At 36.1% G+C, this 26,420-nt stretch overlaps 1 protein-coding gene across 3 annotated transcripts in view; it reads left to right on the forward strand.

Moving 5' to 3' along the window:
* The window catches only part of Tnpo1 (transportin 1), a 94,451-nt gene that overhangs the window by 34,186 nt on the left and 33,845 nt on the right, over positions 1 to 26,420 (forward strand). For all 3 annotated transcript variants that reach the window (XM_004643474.2, XM_023703634.1, XM_004643475.2), the window contains exons 3-8: positions 2,263 to 2,338; positions 6,274 to 6,423; positions 12,343 to 12,449; positions 14,286 to 14,419; positions 21,124 to 21,205; positions 25,261 to 25,383. In XM_004643474.2, the coding sequence (XP_004643531.1) occupies positions 2,263 to 2,338; positions 6,274 to 6,423; positions 12,343 to 12,449; positions 14,286 to 14,419; positions 21,124 to 21,205; positions 25,261 to 25,383 (672 nt within the window). The remainder of the gene's footprint in view (positions 1 to 2,262; positions 2,339 to 6,273; positions 6,424 to 12,342; positions 12,450 to 14,285; positions 14,420 to 21,123; positions 21,206 to 25,260; positions 25,384 to 26,420) is intronic.

A 26,420-nucleotide genomic window follows, 5' to 3' on the forward strand; every position in this document is an offset into this window, starting at 1 on the left:
GCCCTCGTCCCAGGTCTGCCGCGTGGGGCTCGCTGCGAGGGCTGCTTCCGGACCGCCGCCCGCCCGAGATCGCGACATGTGCGCGGGGCCCGCCATGTCCCCGCCCGCGCGGACCTGCGCCGACCTGCAGGGTGGGGAGCGCGGGAGCCGAGAGCCCGGGCCCACACAATGCGGCCGCGGGGGCGGCGGTGCCGGAGGCCGGGCGGAGGGCGCGCTGCCGGCGGGGCCGCGGCCCAGCTGCCGGGTGGGTGGAGCTGGCGCAGGGTTTGAACTGCCCCGGGCCGGGCGGAGGGCTTTCTCCCGGACCAAGTCCGATTGGAGCGGGTGGCGATCTCCAGGGACCTGAACCGTTGTTCAGGCTCACTCCGGAGCTGCTCAGGTTAACACCTGTTGCAAGCTCTCCCGCTCCCAAGTGAGCTTTTAAAAAGCTTTGGCCTTTCTTTACTGCAGTTACCTAGGTCGATACTGAGCATGCTGGAGCAGCGGTCCTGTTGCTACAGCTTCAAATCTGAGAAGGTAGTAGAGAAGCAGCAAACCTCTGTCTGCTACGTGTGCTTTCTGGAGTGCTCTACACTGCGCGAATGGAGAGCTCTCCTTACTACATGGAGTAAGGGAAAGAAATTCACTTACCAGGTCACCAGTAACCTTTTTAAGCTCAAAGAAGTTAATTCTTTAAAAAAACTTAAGCCTGTGATTTTTTCAGAAAGGCCTCTTTATTTTTTGTTAGTAAGCGGCTATATTAATACGGAATTCTGTAAGCTTTTGATGTTGCTTAAACTCAAAATAACACTATCAAGATGGAATTATTTACCAGAGGGCTTCAAAGAAGTACTGCACTGCTGTAACCTAAGACTTTCAGTACACGATTGAATTAAATACTCAGCTTCTTGGTTACTATAACACCGCCCATTTATAAAAATAGAGGGGGATAATGACTTGAATATTGCTAACGTTGGGAATATTATTGGAACTTTTATCTGAAAGTGCTGTGATTCAGTCTTAATTTGTGTTGTCATAGCTCTACAAATGATAGAAGTTGGCATTTAATGTAATGTTTTGCAACACAGTTATTAGTTTCCTAAATTTTGGCTGTAGCTAAAGTTAAATTGTAATGTCTTGTGTTGCTATGTATTTTTTAAATACCTTTCATTTGCCTAGTAGCGTGCATACTTTGCCAGTCCAATAGTCAGTAGACAGTTTACTGTGTGCCTGGAGTATATATAGTATGTCCTCTGAGTAAGGACAAAGGAAGAAACAGTATTGTAGGCACTGATTCTATGTTTTCACAACACTAATAATGACCTTGTTCTTTTGTGTCTCCTGAAGGTAGAATATATTTAATCATTGTCTTGTATAGGCTTGAGCAGCTTTGAAAAACTGTTACAATCGTCTAAGCAGACCTCCATTGTAAGAAAGCAACCCTTAGGAAATAGTTATGAAAATTTCTTAGGGTGTTAGCATATCAGCATGATGTTAATCTTGACCAGTCCTTAGAATGAGTGATTGATGTCTGGATTTTTCCCAGTTGGAAAAAGTAGTTACACTTTGAAATTTGACAAGGAGTACAGTATATTTTGCTAGAATTTATATTCTGATCTCTAAAACTTGTGGTAGTAGTCAGGTATGTGATAAGTAGCCAATACAGTTGTACCTAACGTTTCTGTCATAGATTTAATCAGAAATTTAGAACTGAATAAAAAAATATTTTCATCTTTCTGTGTAAGCATATTGGAAGTTAACAGTCACTACTTGAAAGTATTAGAGCATTATGCCACTGTTGCCTGCCAGCCTGGATAAAACACCTCCACATTCGTGTCACCAGGCCTGTTAGATGTCGGGGGATGTAGAACTAAGTATCTTACTGACCTTAAAAAAATCCCCTGTTAAGTTAATTTTCTTGAATATTCTCTAACTCTAAGAGACTTGTTTGCATTTCTTTGAAATACTTTTTTGTCTGCAATGTTTTAAACAGTTGTCAAATCTAAGAATTTTGTTTTATAAAAATGTTTTACTGCATTCAGCATGCTGAAGCTGAAACTTGCTTCTTTGTGTTGAATATAATATAGCATTTCTTGCATAAAGCACAAAGTATTTAACAAACACTAGTGTGTTTTTAGAATAGCATGTCAGGAATTAGCTTTGATAACTTTATTTTTAGTAAAAAGTGAAAGGATAAGAAACAGGATTCCTGATTATTAAATTTAAAAATGCTATATTCTTAGATTATATTAGAAAAGTTTCCTTAACTACTGTTTGTTCTAGAAACTGGAACAGCTCAATCAGTATCCGGATTTTAACAACTACTTGATTTTTGTTCTTACAAAATTAAAATCTGAAGGTAAGTAGGGCTTGTCTTACTCAAAAATGTCTTTAAGACCTATGAAGATACATTGAGAATTACTCATTTCCAAGGGTTTCATTTTAGAGTTACTACTACTCCAAGCATTCAAATGCTTCAGAAACTTTCAGCTGTTAACTGTTCGTATAATAAACTCCCTCCTTAAATGAAAAAATATGGTAGTCTACTTTGACTTAGTTTCACTACTTGTATATGAATATAACAATTCAATATACAGGTTGAATACAGTATTTAACTAACTATATGTGTGTTCAGTATAGGAAAACTTGCAGTCATTAACTAAAATGAAAAATCACCTCTCACCTAGGGATAATTACCAATCTCTTGAACTGTAATTCATATGCTTTTATGTGACCATATACTACTTTTAAATTCAACAGAAACTGGAATTATTCTATTGTAAATAAATTTTATAACTTAAACCTTCACAGAATATAATTTTAATTAGCTGTTGCAATTTTGAATTTAAAGTACTTTTATTATGAGACTGGGCATGTTGGTGCGTGCTTATAATCCCAGCTCTTGGTAGGCTGAAAACAGGATCACTACAAGTCCAGTCTACGTAGTGAGACCCTGTAGACCCTGTATAAATAAAGTACTTTTATGACAACTTAAAGCCTAATTGCCTGATCTTGAAGAGACATGGTTCTCTGATAGTTCATAATAACAATATGTCTCAGTGGACTTAATTTCACAAATATTTATTGAGCACAACCTGTTGCAGGCTTATGGGAAGTAAACGTGAACAAAATAAAGATCACTGCCCTCAAGGAGCTTACATTGTACTGAGGAGTGTTCTTCATAGTATTACTTACGTAGAGAGTACTCTTCCTGGAACAATGTGAGACACATAGAAAGCAGTGTTTTTGACAGTTGACTGACCTATAAGTGAAAGTGCCCTTCTTTACTAATCAGTATCTTGGAAGCCACACTAAAAATACTGCCTTGGAGTTAAAAAATAACAAGTTTCATTTAGATACTGACACTGAGTTGTTCAACCTTTCTTGCTTCTTTCAGCTATAAAATGCCTGTGTTAGACAACCAGACCATCTGTAAGATTTCAGCTCCAACCTCTAGCAGGTTAATGGTTTTGATGTGTGGTAAAATTATACAAATTTTGTATTTAGATTTCGATAATTGATACACATGATTTTCTAGCTAATTCTGTGTGCGCTTTAATTAGTGGTTGAGGGACAGTCAATTTTAAAGTTCTAGGTCTAGGTTTTAAAAACTAAAACTTATTATGTCTTTAAAATCTGCAGTTAATAGTTTGGTAACTATATTTATGACACATTCTTTGTTAATATAGGAGTTTTCCTTAAGCAGTTGTACACAATAATCGACACTTGGAACTAGGGATACAGTTCAGTGGTAGAGCACTTGCATGTGTGAAGCCCTGGCTTCTGTCCCTAGCACCACTAAATGAATAAATAATCCACATTATTGGGTTTTAGAAAGAACTGAAATATTTACTAAATGGAAATTTCTAATCTGTTTCAATTTTTTAATATATTCACTTAGTTGTCTATTCTGTCTTATTACCATAAATTCCACATAATTTGTTAAAATCTTACAAAAGCATTACTGGTGTGTAACAACACTTCAGAAGCACTTGAAAATTATGATTCAAATAATGGCAAGAGAGTTGAGGGGAGAAACTGTCTCCAAAAAGGGCTTTAATTACAAAACATTAAAATGTTGGAAAAGAATTTAGCATTTTCTTGAACCTAAAATATGTATTTCTTCTGCTCAATAGGCAGAGTTTCTCAAAGGATATAGAAGTTTTGTATTTGTGTCACACTTGATATTTCTTGTATTGACCCATGTATTATTTTTCCCCGGGGAAGATTGGGATGGAAGTTCGCCTTATCTAGTTTTCTTTAAAAAAGAAAACCAAAAAAACTTTCACAAAAGAGAAGGAACACAAGTAGCATCTCTAGTGCAAACACTTGTTTACTAATCTTATTGCTGACTCATGAAGTGCAAAGTTAGATTCTAAAAAGACCCAAGGTGAGGTGATTTACTTCTCTCACTTTATTATAAGTGAACAGATTGAGGCCCAGTAAAGTTAGAAAATTTAGAAAGAAATAGTTGGTGGTTTTCTAAAGTGGATTTTGGTCAGAGGGTATCTTTATTTTTTATTTTACTTTTAACATTGCTACAAGATTTTTATTTGATGTTCACACTGTTCCTTTGCAGGTGGATATAGAAATATATACATATTTGATGCTTGTTAACTAGTCAATTAGTATAAAAGCAATTAATTTTAAAAGTTACACCTGAATAGTACTGACAAATGCCATTATTCATTTCAAAGCATCAGTTAAGTATGAGATTTTTTTAGAGGGTATCTTTAATTATAAATTGCTTTACCCTAGTTACCATTTCATCTTCGACCACTTACTTATTTTAGTCTTTTTGAGACAAAAAGACCAGGCTGGTCTCCAACTCACAACAATCCTGCCTCAGCCTCCTGGGTGCTGGGATTACAGGCAAGTGCAACCACACCTGGCTTTTACAACATTTATTGTTAAAAACAGGTATGTTCCTTGTAAACAAACATGCATGCCATTTAAGACAATTACAGTAGCTAGTTGAAAAATTGTGACTGAAAAGAACTTTTGACAGGATGACTTAAAATTTTCCAGGATGTATTATTGCAGTGACTGGAATAGGGTTTACATGCAGAAAAGCTACTCTGTTTGCCTCTATACAGAGGTTTGACTCTTCACTATTTCAATACCATTCAGAATCTGAGTGCATAATACTAACTAGAACAAGCTTCAGGTATGTACTTTTTAATAAGGAAGGTAAAACAGTGTTGTAATAGTGTATTTTATTCCATACATGAACTTTTCCAGTTCTTAGAGAGGAAGGTAATACTGTAGAGTAGTTCAGAGTGTGTACTATGGAGCCAGACTCTTAGGGTTGATAATTTGACTTCCTTGCCTAGTGGACCTGTATAACTGATGTAGAACTTCATTTGTTCAGTGAGGTCTAGATAATATCTGTCTCAAGTATGTGAGAATGAAGTGCACTCACTATTCTAAAGTACTTAAAAAGTGTTTAGTGCATAGTCATTTAGAAGTTAACTTCTGCTGATGAAGCCACTTAAAGCATCTGTTGAATTCTAACATTAAATTGCTTCTTAAAAGTTTATTAATATCAATGACCTAGGGGCTGGGGAGATGGCTTAGTGGAATAAGCATTTCCCTGGCAAGCGCAAGGGCCTGAGTTCATTCCCTGGTTCCGCAAAAAAAAAAAAAAAAAAAATTAATATCAGTGACCTACACTTTTTAAAATAGGCTTTATTTTTGAAAATTACTGCATTTCTTTATGCTCATGCAAGTAAAAAAATACATTAGCAGCACTTTGTTGTGTGAAAGTGACCCTCGATGTTCATTGTCTGCTTAATTTTTTAATTGGATATTTTTCATGACTAATACTTGAGCCCTGCAATGATGTTTATATTAGGTAATAATAACACCTTAATAACGGAGCCATATATGAGCTAAATTAACTCATTAACTCTTCCATTGATTTTTTTTTTTTTTTTTTTTTTTAGCAAGGGGCAGCTCTTTCAACCCAGATGGTATTTGAAAATATTTTTGGCTCTAATAGTAGAGGAGGGGGAATGCTACAGGCATCTATGACCAGGGATGGGGCTAAACATTTTACAATGTACCAGGCAGTACCTTACAACAGTTATTCTTAAATTAGTGCTAAGATTAAGAATCTTGAACTATCAATTGAACAGCCAATTTTTTGATAATCATTTGTAACCATTTTTTTCTGTTGCTAGTTGTAGAAAGATAATTGGAATGTTGTGATCATCCTCTGAATATAAAGCTACTCTTCTTGGCATTTTTGTAAAATGAAAACTCTAAAACTTAAGCTGCTTTATTTTATTACAGATGAACCCACAAGATCATTGAGTGGTCTCATCTTAAAGAATAATGTGAAAGCACATTTTCAGAACTTCCCCAATGGTGTAACGGACTTCATTAAAAGTGAATGTTTGAATAATATTGGTGACGCCTCTCCCCTGATCAGAGCCACTGTGGGTAAGTTATATACATTTTTGCTTATTGTCTTTGTAACTGGATTGTTTTACAAGTGACAAATTGGGTTTTTTTTTTACTTTTTTTTTTTTTTTTTGGCAGAACCGGGGATTGAACTCAGGCCCTTGCACTTGCCAGGGAAGCGCTTATTCCACTGAGCCATCTCCCCTGCCCCGACAAATTGTTTTTATAAGAATTTTTGTTATCTATTTCATGTTACATTTTCATGGAGATATTTTCATTGGGATTTAAATATTTTTTAAAAACGTTGATGATTACAGTGAAGTGGAGACCAAAGTCACTCATAATTGCTCAAAATTGCTTAAAGCGAAGTCATCATCGAATGATATTTAGGACCACTACCTTTTCTTTGGATATATGTGGATTGAAGTTCCTTCCTGTCTGCCTGTGTAATGCTGGGGATATAATGTCTAGTGTCATTTGCATGAAAAACCACTTTATTTTATAAAATCAATTAAGAACAGTATTCTAGATTTTTTGTGCTTGGCTTTTGTTTCTATTTTTGCCTTTTCTGTACCAAATTAAGAATTTTTAAATTTTTCTCAATGCATAACTTGTTAGAGAAAGACCAACTTTCAGTTCATGTTATATTAAAATAATTATAATAAGGGAAATAAATCAATTTAGGAGCACATACAACTGGGAGACAGCAGGATACCTGTACTCCAGAGTAGCCTACTAAAGGGCAACATTCAGCACAGCTTGGACTTCAGCAGCTGTATTTTACAAGGACTTGGAAGAGTTCTGTAATTTTATCAGTTTCGTTGAACAGAAATCGGTGGAATGAATCAAACTCATTAAGAGTGCCTTAGTTTTATATTTTTTGTTTTTTAATAGGATAAGTATTATTCATCTTTTATAAGGCAGAAACTCTGATTTCTCTACATATATTTTTGTATTAAACAGTGGTGTTAATACTGCCTGCAAATTTATGCATAGAGGACATTTGTAGTTTGAAAAAAGGTGACTCAGTTATCCTGCTATACCCTCATGTACCCTCTTCAGGCCTTACTTTTGACATGGCTGAAACAGTTGCTGGAAGGTACACCAACCTTTTCTGTTTAAAATCAAGGAGTAAGATCTGCATAGATGCAGTGGGATGAAATTTTGAAAATGATAGCCTTCTTTGGTGACAAAGCAATTCAGCAAGGAGGAAGAGAGGACACTATTGACCTGAGATGGTTCCTTAAGCAATAGTTCATTAAACACCTAGCTTTGAATGCCATTTGGTCCAAACTACAGAACTTTGTGTCTTAAATTCTGAAAGGCTAAGAAGTAATTGTATTGGAAAAAGAAAAATTGATGTTCTCTTCTAGTGAGTGCTGCATTTCTTTTTCTTTTCTTTTTTTTTTGTTTTGTTTTGTTTTGTTTTGTTTCTTTTGGCTGGTTATTTATTTGGTGCAGGGTCTCACTACACAGCTCAGGCTCGTAGTGATCCTCCTGTCTCAGCCTCCCCAGCACTGAGATTACAGGTGTGCACCACCATGTCTGGTTTCATTGACTGGCACAGCATGCCCAGGTTCTGGGGCTTGGGCATGCAGTACCAGGGATTAAAGCTGGATCCTTGTTCTTGCCAGGCAGGTGTTTAGACCACCAAGGTATCTCCCTATTTTTGGATTTCTTTACTTTTTTTTTTTTTTTTTAATTGTGGTACCGCAAATTGTGAGAAGCTGCTGAAGGTACCTGTAGAGAAAGGTGCCAAGTGTTTAGTTACTTGGTTTACTCAGCTTCTCTAAAAATATACATAAAATAAGGAGTTTCAAATACAACTGTAGCATGTTTCCAAGTTACATGTTTAATTTAAGAAAGGGGTGGACTGGGGAGATCTAAGCACCTGATTGGCAAGGGTAAGGACCCCCAGACACACTGTGCCAGTCCCAACACCAGGTGTGGTGGTGCATGTCTATAATCCCAGCACTGGGGAGGCTGAGACAGGAGGATCACTGTAAGTCTGAGCTGCGTAGTGAGTCCTGTACCGAATGAATAAATAAATAAGCAAATAAATGATTTTTTAAAATTTGGGGGTGTGAAAGTGTGAGAAGTATAGATAAAATGACAGTTGACTGAGTTGTTGCCTGTTGTTAAAGCTGAATGATGAACGTATTCAGCTCATTTTGTTTCTCTTCCTTTTTTGTAGGATGTGTATTCCTTACCTGAAATGCTTGTGACCATAAATGCTTTAGGTTTCAGAGTTTTCTGGACTTGTATAGAGTACCTGTTGAACATCTCTTGACCAAACTTCAAGCTGTTATGACATTCAAATCTTTTGATATCACAAAGTTTATATTTTTGTGTTTTCAGGTTAAGGTTGCTCAGCCTATATAGGTGAACTTTTCCATTTTTTTTTATTTTGCGGTACCAGGGATTGAACTCAAGACCTGGTTCTTGCTGGGCAAGCACTTACTCTCTACTGAGTTATCTCCCTAGCTCAACTTTTCCATTTTTAAAAAAGTTTGTAGAATTAACTATTTTAGTTATCAACTTGAAATAAGCACCTTGACCAGTAAATTAATCTGCTTTACTTTTGTCCTCCTTTCACATTTTTATTATTATTATTATTTTTTTTTTTTTTTCTCGGAACCAGGGATTGAACTCAGGTCCTCGCGCTTGCCAGAGAAGTGCTTACTCCACTGAGCCATCTCCCCGACCCCCTTCCTTTCACATTTTTGACATAGATTAAAGAAGGTGATTAAAAAGTTGGATTCACCTATAAAGATTCCTCCCAGGAGAGGGAGAAATTTTGTAGGCACACCATTAATATTGTTTTCTTTTGTTATTTTGGTTGTTTGTGTTTTAATTTTTTTGTCTCATCCAAATCCCTTCAGAATAAGTGCTTTTTACTTTCGATAAAGCTGAATGTTTTTGCTTTAGAAATATTGATGTGCTTATATAAAACATTGTTGCTTCAAACAACTAAATATAGAAAATTTTTATTTTAATCCCTAAATTTTAGTTCACATTTTAAAAATCTAAAATGCTTTTAGGACATTTTATAAGTAAAATAATTTTTATGTGCTTCTGAAAGGCACCTCTAGGAGTTACCAGTCCTTCATCACTCAACCATAGAACACTGAGATATTTTTACTGCCATAGCGTAAGTATACTACATTATTAAAGTAGGATTCTGTTTGTTTAAACCAGGGATTTACAGTCTCAGCACTTGACATTTAAGACATTAATTCTTTGCCACTGGGCTGACTTCTACCCAGAGGACGCCAGTAACAGCTACGTTGTACCTTGTGCCACTGAAAATGCCTGTGTGTAGTGCGCTCAGGGGTGGAGATGGAGGTGTGCCTGTTTGAGCTCCTTAAGAGCAAAGCGCACATGCCATTTCTTTTTTTTTCTTAAGACAAATTTTTTCTTTTTATTTATTTTTTTGGCAGAACCGCGGATTGAACTCAGGCCCTTGAGCTTGCCAGAGAAGCACTTATTCCACTGAGCCATCTCCCCAGCCCCCTTTTTATTTAATTTAATTTAATTTACTTATTTATGTATTTATTTTGGCAGAACCAGGGATTGAACTCAGACCCTTGCGTTTGCCAGGCAAGTGCTTATTCTACTGAACCATCTCCTGGCAAGTTCAAGGGCCTGAATTCAATCCCTGGTTCTGCCAAAAATAAAATAAATAAAATGTTCAGTCTGTTCAGTATGCAGAGAATCTTGCCGAGGTGATATATTTGGAAGGGATCATATTTTAATGCCGAGTCTGTTGGAGAACTGTAAACTTGATTCTCTAAGCAATATATGGCTTGTGATTCTACTATTTCAGTCAGCATCCTTTCATATAAGTTTATGTACTTGTGGGAAAGTTTCTGTCACTTCAGTTCATAGAAATGGTATCATTGGGTCAAGGGATTGTTTAAACATTTAAGGTTGGATGGATGGATGGATGGATGGATGGATGAATGAATTTATTTTGGTACTGGGAATTAAACTCATGACCTACACTTGCCAGGCAGATACTGAGCCTTTGAACTATATCCCCAGCCCATGTAAGATTTTAATAAATATTGCCAAGTACACTGTGTTTTGTCTTAATAGGTTCTAAACTGAAAATTACCTATCACTTTTTGCAGCTATGTTAGTTATTAGATTTTTCAGAAATTGGGATTGTAGGGCAGTTAAATTTGTAATTTATCAGCCTGGCAGCATTTTTTAATGCTTACTAGATGTAGTGATTGTTAACAATCTGTTAGTAACCAAATTGTAGATGGTTTCTAATTTGCATACGTAAGATGTGGTTGTTGTAGTGTTTGTTTTTAAGATAGATTAGAGTGCTTTCCTCATTTCTTTTGTATTTTGGTTTAATAATTGGCAAGAATCAGGTCTCTGCTTTTGAGTGTAAGGAGGACTTTTTATATTTGTTTATTTCTTGGCAAAGGTTTTAAGGGTTTAAAATTCGAAGAAAGTTCATCCACATGGTGTTTAGTAATTGCAATTTACTAAATGATAAACATTTTACATGTGTATCATTGAATTTTCAAGATAGGCCTTTGAAAAAAACACTTTTTCATTTTTACAGATTAATAATTTGCAGTTTAGAGTATAGCTTGCCTAGTGTCAATTTATACCCTTATGGTACTAAAGATAATCCATAATCACTAGGAATATTACTTGCTAATAGTGTATTTACTGATACAGAGAAGATAAGTTTGCATAAGCTGTACCAAAGTTGAAATAACCTGGCCAATCAGTGTGCCATTTAACCGCAGGGATTCAAGATCGCCATTCTGGTGCTTTATCCTTGAGTCCAGTATGTAGGAACTATTGTAAGCACTCTGTGGCCTGTGTACAGGACCACAGGGAACTAGTCTGATTGTTCTCAAGTGGCGCTCCTCTACTGTTTGTGTGTGTGTGTGTGTGTGTGTGTGTGTGAGAGAGAGAGAGAGAGAGAGAGAGAGAGAGAGAGAGAGAGCGCGAGAGTGAGAGCGAGCACATGCATGCATGTGTGGCCAGATCAGCCCACCCTAGGGGCGAAGGCACTCATGGCATGTGGTGTAGGGGATCAAACCAGGGTCCCTGCACTTGCCTAAGCAGGTGCTTAGCTATCTCACTGGCCCATCCTCTACTTTTATTTTTCCTTTCCATTACTCTTGACTGATTCTGGGTTAAGTCAGGGAGCTGTTCTTAGTTCCTTGATATTGTACATCTTTTATTTGAACCTAACAACGTACAGACTCATCATTCAGTGATAAGAGCTACTAATAATATTTTAGTATGTTTTCTCTATTCTCTTTTGAATATAATTTTTATAGCATAGGAATTAAAATTTAAATAGCTATCCTAGATACTGGTGGAGAAAAACTAGTTGTAGTCTTTTCTAGAGATACAGTACTAAGTAAAAGAAAAAAAAATTTTTTTTGATAACCAAGAATTGAACTCAGGATCACACACTTGCCAGGCAGGTGCTGTGCCACTGAGCTATACCCCCAACACTCTTGAGTGAGTTTTTTTTTTCATTTCATGTATTTGGTACAGGGTCTCACTACGCATCTCATACTCCTAGTGATCCTCCTTTTTTTACCCTCCCCAGCGCTGGGACTACAGTTGTATGCCACCATGCCCGGACTCAGGTGCTGGCTCATTGGGGCCGGCACGGCTTGCGGGACCCAGGATCAAAACCTGGTCCCTGCACTTGCCAAAGCAGGCGCTTAGTCTGGTGAGCTATCCCTCCAGCCCTTATTCTAAGTAAAGTTTTTTTAAAAACTTAACAGAAGATATAATGTTAGGAAACAGACCTAATTCGTGCTGTGGTATTTCCATAGATGATGGTGTGATGATATGGGAGCTGTTAATGTTCATATTTAGTGGTTTGGAAACCTGAAGTTGATGTGAGTATTTTCTAAGTGTATGTTGCTCATATGGCCAGCTTTCCTAAAAAAATGTGTATTTTCTTTCAAGGTATTTTGATTACAACCATAGCCTCCAAGGGAGAATTGCAGAATTGGCCTGACCTCTTACCAAAACTATGTAGCCTATTGGATTCTGAGGATTACAACACCTGTGAAGTAAGGATATTTGCTTCTTAAGGGTTTTTTTATTTTGTTTTGCGGGGTGTTTGCTTTTTTGGTCATATTGTATATTAATACTCTGGGAAAATATTTCCTCTGAAACATACAGCTTTAAGATAGAAATCTAACTTTTGTGTGTGTGTGTGTGTGTGTGTTTCTGTAGTACCAGGGATTGAACTCAGGACCTTGTGCTTGCCAGGCAGGCGCTTAATGCTGTTGAGCTATATCCCCTGCCCAGTGTTTGTGTTTTATAGCTCTGGTCTCTTATTTTACTGTTGACTGTGCAGAATACTGCTGCTGATTGACTTATAAGCAGGCAAATAAATAGTTGAGGTAGCTAGTGGGTTATATATTATGTATAATAAATAGCTCCAGATTATCCCCTTTGGGTTAAAAGTAGGGGAAAATTTGTTGTTTGAATGGCCCATACTTATTAAATGGCAGGATTTGTCACCAGCTATCCAATAAGTAGTTATATGTAATTTTTTAATGTTATTAGTGACTTCTTTTTTGAGACAGCATCTGACTATGTAGTTCAGGCTGACCTTGAACTGACTGTATAGCCCAGGCTGGCCTTGAACTGGTAGTGATCCTTCTGTCTCAGCCTCCTGAGTGCTGGAATTATAGGTGTGTGCCATCATACCCTGCCTAATAAGTTCTGCATGTGCTTCAGAAAGTGTCACGATGGTTTAATACACGTCTATGAAAGTTGTTCTCCATTGAATTTAGCATTAGCAAGAGAAAAATTTAATGACTCAAAATGGATGAACATTTCAGTGGTTAGATTTTTGGATAAGTAATATTTTTTATGTCCTAGTCAACCAGAATATTTTCCAGTTCATTGTTACTTAATGAAAAATTAAGATGTACCATTATATGAAAAAAGAGTTTTGGCTACTCAGTGTATGATTTATTTTAAGGTTAAATAATTTTTTGTAGATTTTTATATGAGCTCAGAACAATAATGCATATAAATTAGTTGATGTTCTTTGCTTGCTGTTAAATGTTTGGGCACTTTTATTCTTATTGATGCATGTTGGTAATGCAGAATGAGATTCACTTTGGTATACTGATACCGTAATATAATATTTTCATCTCTATTCTTTCCTCTTTTCCCTCTCTCCTCACTCTGATGCTCTTTCTCATCTCTAAGTCTACCTTCCAGTTTTGACTTATCTCAATTCTTTTTTAATTTTTACATTGCTTATATAAAAGAAAATATGGGGTATTTAAGATTGGCTTTTTTTTGCTTAACAAGTGGTCTCTGCTGTTTTTAATAGCCAAATAATACTCCATTGTGTATATTTGCAGTGCATTTTCTTTATCCATTCATTTGTTTATAATCATCACATGTTATTTTTCTTTCAACACAAAATGTTAATGGAGGGCCAGCCAGATAGCTTAGCAGGCTAAAGCACCTACTTAGGCAGAGCTCAATGGCTGGGGTTCAACCCCCAGTGTGCCATGGTGGCATGCGCCTATAATCCCAGCACCTGGAAGGCTGAAAACAGGAGAGTCACTACAAGTCTGATCTACATAGTGAGACCCTGTAGACCCTGTACTAAATACATATTAAGAAAAAAAAGTTGATGGATATATTGGGCTTTTTCCCCATAAACTAAAGCCTCAGTATTCAGATTTAATTGCAGTGCTGATACTTGCAATAAATAAGTGGGTTTGAGGCTGCAGTTTGGGCGTGCCTCTAAAAGACCCACCATCACTGCCCAAAACTGTCTGCATTGCTCAGCCATTGTGGATTGTGCTGCTATAAACACGGGTATTAATGCTTTTGTTTTTAACAAATTGTAATAATTTAAAATGTGTCTTTTACAGGGAGCTTTTGGTGCCCTTCAGAAAATATGTGAAGATTCTGCTGAGATTTTAGATAGCGATGTTTTAGATCGCCCTCTCAACATCATGATTCCCAAATTTTTACAGTTCTTCAAGCACAATAGCCCCAAAATAAGGTATTTATGTAGGTAGTGTTAATTGTAAATGATACAAGCCTGGCTACTCCCTTATTTTACATTATACAGTATTTTTGTGATTAGCAAAAAATAAAGATGTTCCACAAAGGTGAGCATACATGACTGGTTTACTGCTTTAATAATAAATCCTATAAAATGCTGACTCTTCCTATTTCTATTAAATTTTATATAGTTCTCTACCTTCAGAATGGTTAATTGTGTTAATATGCTCTTTTTAAGTTCTTTTGTTGAAAGCTAAAATTAGTTGAGAATTAGTGACCTTTTTCTCTTACACTCCCATTTTTAGTCCCAAAGCTGATCTGTTCTCTGCTTTTCCTCATCCTGTGTTAAGTAAACTAAATGATTGGTTTTGGTTTGGTTTTGTTTAGTTTTGTTTTTGTATTTTTAGGGAAGGGTCTACAGGGTGTTCAGGGTCTCACTTACTAGATCAGACTCCTAGTGATTTGCCTGTTTACAGCCCCCGGAGAGCTGAGATTACAGGCTTGTACCATCATGCCCAGTCTCAATTGCTTTCTCAGCACGCCCTGGAGGGGTGGGGCCAGCAAGGAAGGCCTGGGTATCCTCCTACCCCTGCCCCCCCAACCCCCTGTGCCTGCCTGCAGGGACTTTAATCTGCTGAGCTATTTGGCCAGCCCTTTGTTTCTGTTTTTATTTTGGTGTTTTTGAGACAGGAGTTCTCGCCATGCAATTCAGGCTGGTTTTGAGCTCTGTAGCCCAAGCTGGCCTTGAACTTCCAGCAGTCCTCCTACCTCAGCCTCCCAAGTGTATGTGTCCTATGCCTACCAGCAAGCTATTGGAATTTTAATGAAACTGTTTCATTAGATTATTTAAAATGTAAGGGTTTTTAAAAAAAATTAAAAAAATAAAAATGTAAGGGTTTTACGTATAATTTACTGGGGGAGGGGTGTTTTAAATTCAAGGAAACAGATTTTTTTTAGTCTGCTATAAAATGACATGGTAAATATAGTTAGTTGGCTAATATGGAAGTTAACTGCACCTGCTTAATCTCTGAATCCCTGCTTTCTAGAACAATTCTTGGCATGTAGGTGTCGAAGCATTAACATTTACTGTATTAAATTAGCCTTTGATAAGTGTATTGTTATTGAGCCAGTGTGATGACACAAGCACTGTAGAGACTGAGGCGGGGGATCACTGCAAGTTCAAGGTCAGCCTGAACTGCAGAGCAAGGCCCTGTCTCAAAAAGACAAAAAATAAAAAGTTTATTGTTATTGGTCATCCTATCAAGTTGTAATCATGATGTCTTCATTTTAATAGTAGAAATGTTTGAGAGACTTTGTTATGTAACGAAATATTTCATAGGCTACTGAACTTGTTTGTGTTTGGGGTCCAGTTATATAATTTTTTAATAAATTCTATAAATTTATTAGAATTTATATACTAATAAAGTATATAATAATAATTTATATACTAAATTTATATATAAAGTATATATAATAATTTGTACACTAAAAAAGTATGTAATAGGCATGTACCATTATATACTTTTTATGATAATCAAATGTCATATTACTATTTAATAGAAGTTGTTGCCTAAATGCAGTTATTCAGGAATTCAGAATTCAGTATTCAGTAGTACACAGTGTAAACTTACTAGTTGGGCTTCAAACTTTGAACTTGTATTCCAGAGTTACGGTTTCAGCAGTGTGACAGAGAGTCAGTATGAATCTGTTTGTTGCTTAAATTCTGTTTATGTCATTCTCATTTATACATCTTAACTGTGTTCTATTCAAAGTGGAAGCAACTTTATAGTGGTGTTATCTGCATAAGTAGTACATTTTCAAAATGCATTGCTACTCTTGGCACAATGCATTCTTAGAAATTCTCTGTTAACGTTTTAATTAAGGCGATGTACAAACCTTGCCTCCTTTTGGAAATCTTAACTTTTTCCTGACCAATTCTCAGATTTTAAAAAAATCCATAAGAACATTGTACTTGATATACTATAGTCAGTTATTAATTTTTTTTGTTTGTTTGTTTTTGGTTTGGTTTGGTTTGGTTTTGTTTTGGTGGAACCAGGGATTGAACTCAGGCCCTTGCGCTTGCCAGGGAAGCGCTTATTCCACTGAGCCATCTCCTCGGCCTATTAATATTAATAAACATGACTTGTTCATTAAATTTAGTAGATAATCATCTGATTAAAGCTATATGGAGGGGGCTGGTGAGATGGCTCAGTGGTCTAAAGCACCTACTTGGAACAAGCTTGGGAAAGCACAGGGACAGTGGGTCAATCCCCCAGCACCACATGCCAGCCAGCCCCGCCCCCTGGTGGGCTGAGCTGGCCACACACACACACACACAGACACTAAATAAATGTTTAAAAAAAAAAAAAAAAAGCTATATGGAAGGGCCAGCCAAATAGCTCAGTGGATTAAAGTGCCTGCAAGCAGGGGCTGGGGGTTTGATTTCTGGGCCTGCCATGCTGGCCCTACCCCCGGAGTGTGCTGAGACAGCAATTGAGACTGAGCGTGATGGCATGCGCCTATAATCCCAGCTCTTAGGCTGTAAACAGGCAGATCACTACGAGTCCGATCTAGTAGTGAGACCCTGAACACCCTGTAAACCCTTTCCTAAAATAGAAGGGAAAAAAAAGCTATATGGAGTTCAGTAATATAGAAATGTTTCCATTCAAGTGAATGTTCTTTATAACCCACTTGGGATTCTACTTTACTTCTAATACCATCTTTTTAATGTATATTTGGGTAAATATCTGCTATATAGTGTATGCATTAAACCTTCACCTTTTCGTACATACATTTGCATTACTCTACTGTCTTACATCTTACTAATATAGTTTAACTGGTACTGTGCACCTTTTCTGTGGAAGAGGGTTGGAAAATTGAATCCAGGGCTGTAGCACTGGATTACATATCCAGCCCTTTTAAAACTGCTTATTTTTATTTATTTATTTATTTATTTTATTTTTTTGCGGAGCCAGGGATTGAACTCAGGCCCTTGCGCTTACCAGGGAAGCGCTTATTCCACTGAGCCATCTCCTCAGCCCCTTATTTTTTAAAATTTTGAGATATGGTTTCATTTAAGTTTCCCAGGCTGGGCTTGAACTTGTAGACCTTCTATTTTAGCCTGCCAGAGTGCTGTGATTTCAGGCATGTTCCACCATCCCCAGTTTCCTATGTACTCATAAATTCAATATAACTGTTGGATTTAGGAAATACAGAGGCATGAATGTTTGACATCTACATTCCAGTTTTATCCCTCTTTTTTTCTTTCAAAATAATTTTATCTGCATCTAAATTATTTATGTACCGTTCACAGGATTGTTACATGTAATCTGGTGTCTTTAGTATTATGTTGCTAAGATCTGTATTGTGTTTTTGTAGTTCATTTGTTTTTGACTAGTGGGTAATATCACCTCACATGACAGACAGTTCATGTGCTTTCCTCCTCATGGCATTTGAGTGACTTCTGAGGTTGTGCCTACTTTCAGTACTGAATCGTGCTTCTAGTACCAAACTTTTGAAGAGAGAGCACCAGTGTATATTAGTAGGATTTAAAAGGCTCTAGTGACATGTGGTTAGGACTTTTGTGTGTATGTGTTGTTAGTATTGTCCACATCTTACATGTTGCTAATTAAGTTGATATTGTTCATTATTATATTGATAGTGTACTTTTCTAGTAAAAATGTTAAATAACATGTTACTGAACATATGTTACTGTTGTATTTTGACCTTTTATTTCTGTTATTTGTATTCTAGTGCTTTACAGAAATTTTTCAGTTAAGACTTTTTGTTTTTTTTGTTTTTGTTTTTGTTTTTGTTTTTTTTTTTTGCTCCTTGAATGCCTTCAGGGCACTTTTGCTTGGCTGGAGTGTTGTGGGGATCGAACTACAGCAAACTGAGGCTGCCAGCATTCTGGAAGCAGCCACTTAAAGAACTGAGCTAGGGCTGGACCCCCAGTTAAGACTTTTTGATGTTTAAAAGCTTAATATATCTGATATCTGGTAACATATACATACTTTTTTCATTTTTCTTTTTCTTTCTTTTTTTTTTCCATTTTTCTTTTTTGAGATCCCTTCCTTAGTATGTTGCCCAGGGTTCTTTCTACCACCTGGTCTAAAATGATCCTCATGCCTCAGCCTCCTGCTTGAGTCTCTAGTCACACACTGCAGTGCCCAGGTATAGATAGGGATACTTTGAGACTTCTCCAGTCTAGTAACAGCTTATTTCCTGGCACATTCATTAAAATAATCATATCATTGATTTTAAAATTTCAGGTGTCATTTATGAAGTTATTTATGGGTCTGTTTACAGGCCCTCTTTTATTCTAATGCTATTTAATGAACATACTTTCTAACTGAATTATATTTTAGGGCAAAATTTTGAACTTTTAGATTCATAGAATTTTTTTTTTTTTTTTTGCGGAACCGGGAATTGAACTCAGATCCTGGCATTTGCCCGGCAAGCGCTTATCCTACTGAGCCATCTCCCCGGCCCCTCATAGAAAATTATTATTGCAATAATGGATATTAGAATAAATGAAACCTCTGAACAGGTTAAACATTAAAAGCTCAAACTGTGAGAATAGATTGTCCTTAAAAAAAATTGTCCTCTGAAATATCTTTGCTTGGAAGGAAATGTTTATATGCTTATGTTTATAATACAGTAAATTTATGTTCTGTACCAGGATGGTATGAAAATAAGACTTACAGTTTCATAACATGTGAATGTGTCAGTTGAAATACTTCTAATATATTTAAAGAGGTTTTCTTTTTCTTTTTTTTTTTTTTTGGCAGAACCAGGGATTGAACTCGGGCTCTTGCGCTTGCCAGGCAAGCGTTTATTCTACTGAGCTATCTCCCTGGCCCTTAAAGAGGTTTTTCAAAGAAAAGTGTAAGAATGGCTAAGCAATATTTGTTCTAAAATATGTGAAGAGTATTGAGAAAAAAATTTATTTTGCAGGAAAAAAATGCCACTTATGTGTTACTAGATAAATCTGGTTCAGAACTAGATTATAGAACATGAGTTTATACCAGAAGCAATTTTCTGCTTTAGTACTGTTTAATCAGATAATATCAGGTTTTTACTTTAGTTTTACATGCACAGCTATCCATAGGGTTTCAGAATTACCATCTACATTTGTGGCCTAGATTTGATACCTGTTGCTGGGAAGTGGCATTTAGAGCTTATGTTGTGGACAGTAAGCACCTTTTATATAAATTCTAGAATTACTGAGTTTTATTAAGAACTTTTGAAATTTATATTGGGTTTTTTAATGGATTTTTTTTGTTTTGGGGGGTTTTTTGTTTAATTTGTTAGGGGTTTTTGTTTTTGGTTTTTTGGGTTAAATTGTTTATTAGGTGAGGTTTGCTTTTTGATTTTGGTGCTAAGGACTAAACTCAGGGCTTCCTGCTTGCTGGGCAAGCATTCTACTGCTGAACCAAATCCCCAGCCCCATGAAATTTATATTGGAATTGTGTTGAGTTTATCAATTCATTTAGGGAAATAGATATCTTTACACTATTAATAGCTAAAATGATTTTTTTTTAACTTTTAGCAGTCTTGAATATTCTATTCGTAGGCACTTAGTTTTCTGTGGTAGTGTAAGTGGTAGCTTTTACAAAGCATTTAATGAATTCTTTAACTTCCAGTACATAGAAAAACAACTATGCTTTGACCTTGTGGTGCACCTTTAATGTGGTTGAGCTCCCCATGCTTCACTTTTTCATGTATTATTATTTTAGATATTAGTCAGTGAGTGTTTATGTGCTTTGCCATTGCTGTTTGGGGCATAACAATTAAGACAGAAAGATTCTGTCAGAATTACATTCAGAAGAACAGATAATAATGTAATTAGAGGCAATGATGAACATAGTAGAGATACAGTAGAGGAAAACTCATTGATAGAGGTGTTTTACATAGAGTTCTCTGCAGTGGTCATATTTGTGCAGATCCTAAAAAAACTTAAGTAGTAAATCTTTAAAAGATTGCAGTGAACATATTAAGGCACAGAACAGAAGTTGAGGGCATTGAAATTAGGAAGAAACCTTTCAGATCAGCAGAAAAGCCTTTATAATATAGTAGAAATTGAAGTCTGAGGATTAGGGAAGAACAAGAGAATGTCTTGAGCTTTTGCTCAGCAAACCACCATAGAGCTGAATTCAGCTCATGACCTGCAAGCTTAAAAGAACATTTATATTTAAAAGATCATATTTAAGGAGGGGAAATGAGGACCCTAGAAAGATGACTTGTATCACCATGAAGATTAAAATATTTACCATTTGGCCTAGACTAGGTTTTGTTGGAGAAGGCTGAGCAAGGATGTATAATGATCTTAATTATGTGTGTCAAGAGGTTGAAGTGTTCGATACAGTACAATTTGGGAATACACCAAGAACATACTGCAGTAACCCTGCTAAAGGATTGAGTTTGGTATACCAGAACACATACCCTATTTTCCATTTATCATTTCAAAAGGAATATATACATACTATTTTTATATCTATAGTTTATAAAATAAGTTGTATTCCTCAACTAATCTCTTTAAAGCTGTCTACTCTTAAAAATTTGCATTTATCCTTTCAGATATTTTTTCACTTGCTTCAGAAATACTAATACTGATCTACAACTTAACATGTTTTCACTTAGCATATCATCCACATTTTTCTGTTAGTAACAAATGCATTTAATTTTCAATTTTGATCCTAGATCTCATGCTGTGGCATGTGTCAATCAGTTTATCATCAGCAGGACTCAAGCCCTGATGATGCACATCGATTCTTTTATTGAGGTAAGACTTGTCATCACTGTCTTTGTTTTTGAACCAGTTTTTTCTGTTACTAATTTTCTACTTAGGATTTAAACACTGACTATGAAATATTAAGTATGTTTGATTGCTTGATTGCTTTTAAATTCTTCTCGATATACTGTGCGGTTGAGTGATCTGGTATATAATTATAAACTTAGCACCAAAGAGAGACTGAAGTCCAGTCAAGGCAACTTAGTAAGACCCTGTCCTAAAACAAAAACGTCTAGGCATGTAGCTCAGCAGTAGAGTACCCTTAGGTTCAGGATATATGTATTATATATAATATATGTGTATATGTAATATAATGTTTACATTTCACCTCCCTGCTCATGTACAGTATTTGAAATATGAAAAAGATGAGGTTGGATAAAGTTAATAAAGAATCTGAAAACCAAAAAGACAGTATGGGAGGGGAAGACAGTATGGTTACATGCCTAGTGATGATCTATAGCAGATTATATCTGCTATAATGGATGGAAACAATAGACTGCTTCTGAAATGATGGTCCCATAGTATCTCCATGTACAGCAGGGCATGCTGCTTAAGTTTGTGTACTTACTAAAGTTTCTGATGTTTGCACAGTGCTGAAATCGCCTGAGGATGCATTGCTCAGATCCCCATTGTGAAGCAATGTATGACTGTATCTCTATTTTTTTGGTTCTGAGAATAAAATCAAAGGTGTCAAGAAAGAAAATGACTTAAATATCACGCATCTGTGATGACACTTTTTTTTTTTTTTTAATGTATTTAGTACAGAGTTTACAGGGTCTCACTAGTAGATCAGACTCCTAGTGATCCTCCAGTTTTCAGCCTCCCAAGAGCTGGGATTTTTCTCAGTCCCCGTCTCAGCGTGCCCCAGGGACAGGGCTAGGGCTAGGGCCTGGGCCGGCGTCAGTGCAGCTCACCAGGGATTGAACCCTGGCCAGTCTACTTAAGCGGGTGCTTTAATCCTCTGAGCTATCTGGCAGGCCCCAACACTTTAGATCTTTTGCTTAAAGCAAGAAGATGATAAGATCATACATTTTGGCCATAAGTCCTAAGTGCTGCAATCCCTTTTCAAAACCTGTGCTACCTGATAATAGCAACTGAAAGGATTATTAAGATTCCTTATGCACTTTCACTTTTAATTTCACTGAATGAAATTTTATTAAATATTCCATTTATTTTCAGCTTTTTTAACCCTGTAGAGGTCAGACTACTAATGGTAATACTATTGGGAAATTACAAGAAGGGGGAGATTGTGTTATTTTTAGAAAATTGCTTACAATGACACAATACTTTCTGAGCTTTTTTGCAATGGGATGTCACTGTGTTGCCTCAGTCTTGCTACCACTCCTGGCTCTTTCCAAGGAGATGTTATCAGTCGACTTCTAGAGTATTAGCATAAATTTAACCAGTTATAAGTTAAAACCAAAATATTTTTAGAATGTTTTATTGAGTTATGAATCAGGCACTGTGCTTCATGCTAGGGGTGCAGAATGTTTTGCTAAGAAGTGTTTTTTGAGTCTACTTTGGAGTAGAGGTGACATAGTATATTGGGTGATAACAAAGGCCTAAAGACTATTGTAGCTATATGAGCTGGCCCACTGTATTTAAGTAATATTTTCTATTTCATCATCTGTAAAGTGAGACTAATAATTGACCCACCTTCTTGGTATATTACAAAGCGGGCTTCTATAAGTAAATTGAAACAAAGCCTGCCATAAAGTAAGCTCCTTTTTCTTAGCTCTAGTATTTAGAGTTGCAGTTTCTGTTAGTATAGTAGTAGCTTAGTATTCTTTCACTTTAATAAAGGAAACAGTGACAGACATACTAGCATCTTATAAGAAAATATAGTACATTCTCTCTGGAAACAAAAATTCCTCCTGCCTATGTTCAGCATGTGGGGCAAGAACATTTCCCAACGTAATTAAAGTATTTTGCATTACAGACATTCCTTGTTTAACAACCCAGCTGTTTAATTAATGGTTGTTCTGACTTTGTATGGAGGCATATTGTTCAGACTTAGGACTCACCTCTCATAGTTATCTTCTTTAGTATAATTCTGAACATTTTATTTATAGAGCCTTAATAGTTTTGGGGCTTGCTGTACAGTATACTTTATACAATACTGTAATTTTTGCTGATTGTACTATACAGCACTATAGTTTTATGTTTTCTTGGCATGACAGTGTTACACGTAACGGTTCTGTAAATAAAAGCAAAGTTAGCAAGTTGGGAGTTTCCTTTGACCGTTGCCTTATTGTGAATATTGTCATGTGTGTCTTGTATACAATTCCTCATTTATAGATCAGCTCGTTTAACAACTTAGCCACAGGACATAACTTGGTTATTAATAGAGGAGTATCTGTATTGATAAATACAATATTAATACTTTTTTGCTATTTGATGATCCCTACAAATTTCTGTTTTCCATCCTGTAAGAGCACTATGTATGTCAACAACTGGTGGAGGTTGTTGGTGTATGGTAGGTCTAAGTAAATAAATGGAGTGATTTTTTTTTTTTTTTTAAATTATCAGTATACCGTCAAGGGCTGATGTTATGATTGCTAACTCACAGAAAATTGAGGGAAAATGTATGGGTTGCCAGTACATAGATATAGCACGCATACTTTGGCAAACCTGGATAGGAAGGATATAAGTGTAACAAAAGCAGTGTCTGTTGAGAAAAGCATTCTCCTCTGGCTGTATAAAATACTTTTTAATAAAGAGAAGCCTACAGTTTTATGGTACCAAGAGAAAAGACTTAGGGAAATCCGCATTTTTTTAAAATACTACAAAAGGGCCGGCAAGATAGCTCAATGGACTAAATACCTGCTTAGGCAAGCACAGGGACCTGGTTCAGTCTCAGCACCACATTCTGTGCAGGCCTCATCCCCAGGCTCGCTGAGCTGGCCTTGGAGACCTGGTGTGGTGGCACACACCTGTAATCCCAGAGCTGGGGAGGCTGAAAACAGAGGATCACTATGAGTTCGAGCTGTGTAGTAAGACCCTGCACACACAAAAGCTACAGTAATATTCCACACACTACCATGTTTAATTCTTGAAATTCTTTGTCTTTTTTAGAACAAGGTTTCAGAATTTTTTTAAATATTTATTTGAGCTCCTGTAAAGTGATTGGAATATACTCGTCTTTACTTCTTTTTAAAAACATTATTTTTTTTAAATTATGTGAAACTTATTTTTTTTACTGGCTTTCAGTTGTACTTACATGTGTGTATACATGTGAAATACAGTGAAACTTTTGGTTTTTGCATCCCCACTTCTCAAATTACTTACTCTTAGAGTAGAAGCTTATTAATGTACAGTACCAAATCGAGTATGGATTTAAAGTTTCATGAAAGCTAAATTTACTTCTTCTGTTGGCAAGCAGCTAGCAAGGTAATTAAATTACTAACATTCCCTTCATTCTCTTATCTATAAAATTGAATAGTAACATCTTAGAATTTTGGAAATGGAATGAAATAGTCTTTTGTCCTATAAGACATTCTATTTTAATTTACAGAGAAATTTGTGGTTATAATTACTACTGATATAACTTTGTCAGTAGTTGACTTGGTAAAAGCAGCAATTTAGGCTTAGGTTGTTACTGCTACTGGTGTGTAAGCTGAATAAATGACTCCCATGTTATAAGGTTTCAAGGTCCTTTTAAAGTATAACTGTACTCTGTCAGAAAGAATGGCTTTTCATCCTTTTTCAAAATCCAGTCTTTAGTAATTATTCCAAATTAAGTTGTCTTATGATCTATAGGACAGATACCTTTTTTTCCCACTGCTGGGGATTGAACCCAGGGTCTTAGCACTGAGCCGCATTCCAAACCTTTCTATTATTTTGAGGCAGGGTTTCACCCAACTATCCTAGTCTGAGCACAACTTGTAATCAGGCGTGTACTAGGCAAATTCAGTGTTTTTTTTATATTATATCATCAAAGGGTGTTTTTGAATATCACTGGGTTGTGAATTACTTATTATCATGTATAAACCTTTCTAATGTTTTGAAATTTTTAAACTAGAAAAAACTTGTTTCTCATACAATAGAATCTCTTTGCATTGGCTGGTGATGAAGAACCAGAGGTACGGAAAAATGTGTGCCGAGCACTTGTGATGTTGCTTGAAGTTCGAATGGATCGCCTGCTTCCTCATATGCATAATATAGTTGAGGTAACTCAAGCATTTTAAATATTGTTTCTTACCTTAACCACAAGAGCAGTAGCAGGCACATATAATGTAAAAAAGCTACTGTTTTTGAATATGATATATTGGGGGTATAAAATAATTGTCTTAAAAGCATAAATTGATTTAGGTTCTTTGTGAGACTTAAGGTAATAACAGGAAACTAAAGTAGGTAGCTCTCAGGGGCAGTTAAATTTTAATCACAATAATGAAATATTTATATTATTTATGAAAAACAGGTTACACTGATAATTAAACTTTGGGAAATTAATGTTCTTGGGTCATTGGAATTTTGAGTTAATGTTAAGAATTTGCTTTCTAACTATTGATAAAATTCATCTGATCAACTCTGTCAACTACCCTTATGTGTCTTTTTTGTGTGTGTGTGGCTGGCTCAGCCTGCCCTGGGGGCAGGGCTGGCATGTCTTGTGGCCAATCAACTCTGACTTGGGCAAACGATAAGATTACTGGGTAAAAAAGATATTGATCCATTGAAGTTTTAGCAGACCATTTAAATTTTAAGAGGTTTATTTCAGCCTGTATGCAATTAAAATGATTATGTTATGAAAGTATATTAATCATAGTTTAACCACATTTAGGGGATAGGATATTGTTGCAATAAATTGTTTTGACACTGCTCAGTAATACTATAGTCCCTTTGTACCATAATGCCAAGCATAGGCATATTTGAGTATTATATTGCTCTGCAAGTACCTTAGTGTGATATCTAGCTCTTGCCTTTTACTTACAAAGTTATTTAGTTTTTGGAGAGGGGATTTAAGATGTGTAGCAACGTCTCAAATGTTAGGAAAGAGTTTAGGAATAAGGATTTATAGAGGCTATTACAAGCCTATTCTGTGAAATATCAAGTGAGATTAGTTGGAAATTTAAGGAAAGAGTTTGGAATTGATCAAGGTTTAAAAATTTTGACTTTACTAGGTCACAACTGGAAAGACTGATTTATAATGCTTTAGTTCTTTACAACATTCAGAAATACTTAGTAGCATGACAGTAGGACATGTAGT

This window comes from Octodon degus, unplaced genomic scaffold, assembly GCF_000260255.1.
Source record: "Octodon degus isolate 3935 unplaced genomic scaffold, OctDeg1.0 scaffold00177, whole genome shotgun sequence".
In the NCBI taxonomy this organism is placed as follows: domain Eukaryota; kingdom Metazoa; phylum Chordata; class Mammalia; order Rodentia; family Octodontidae; genus Octodon; species Octodon degus.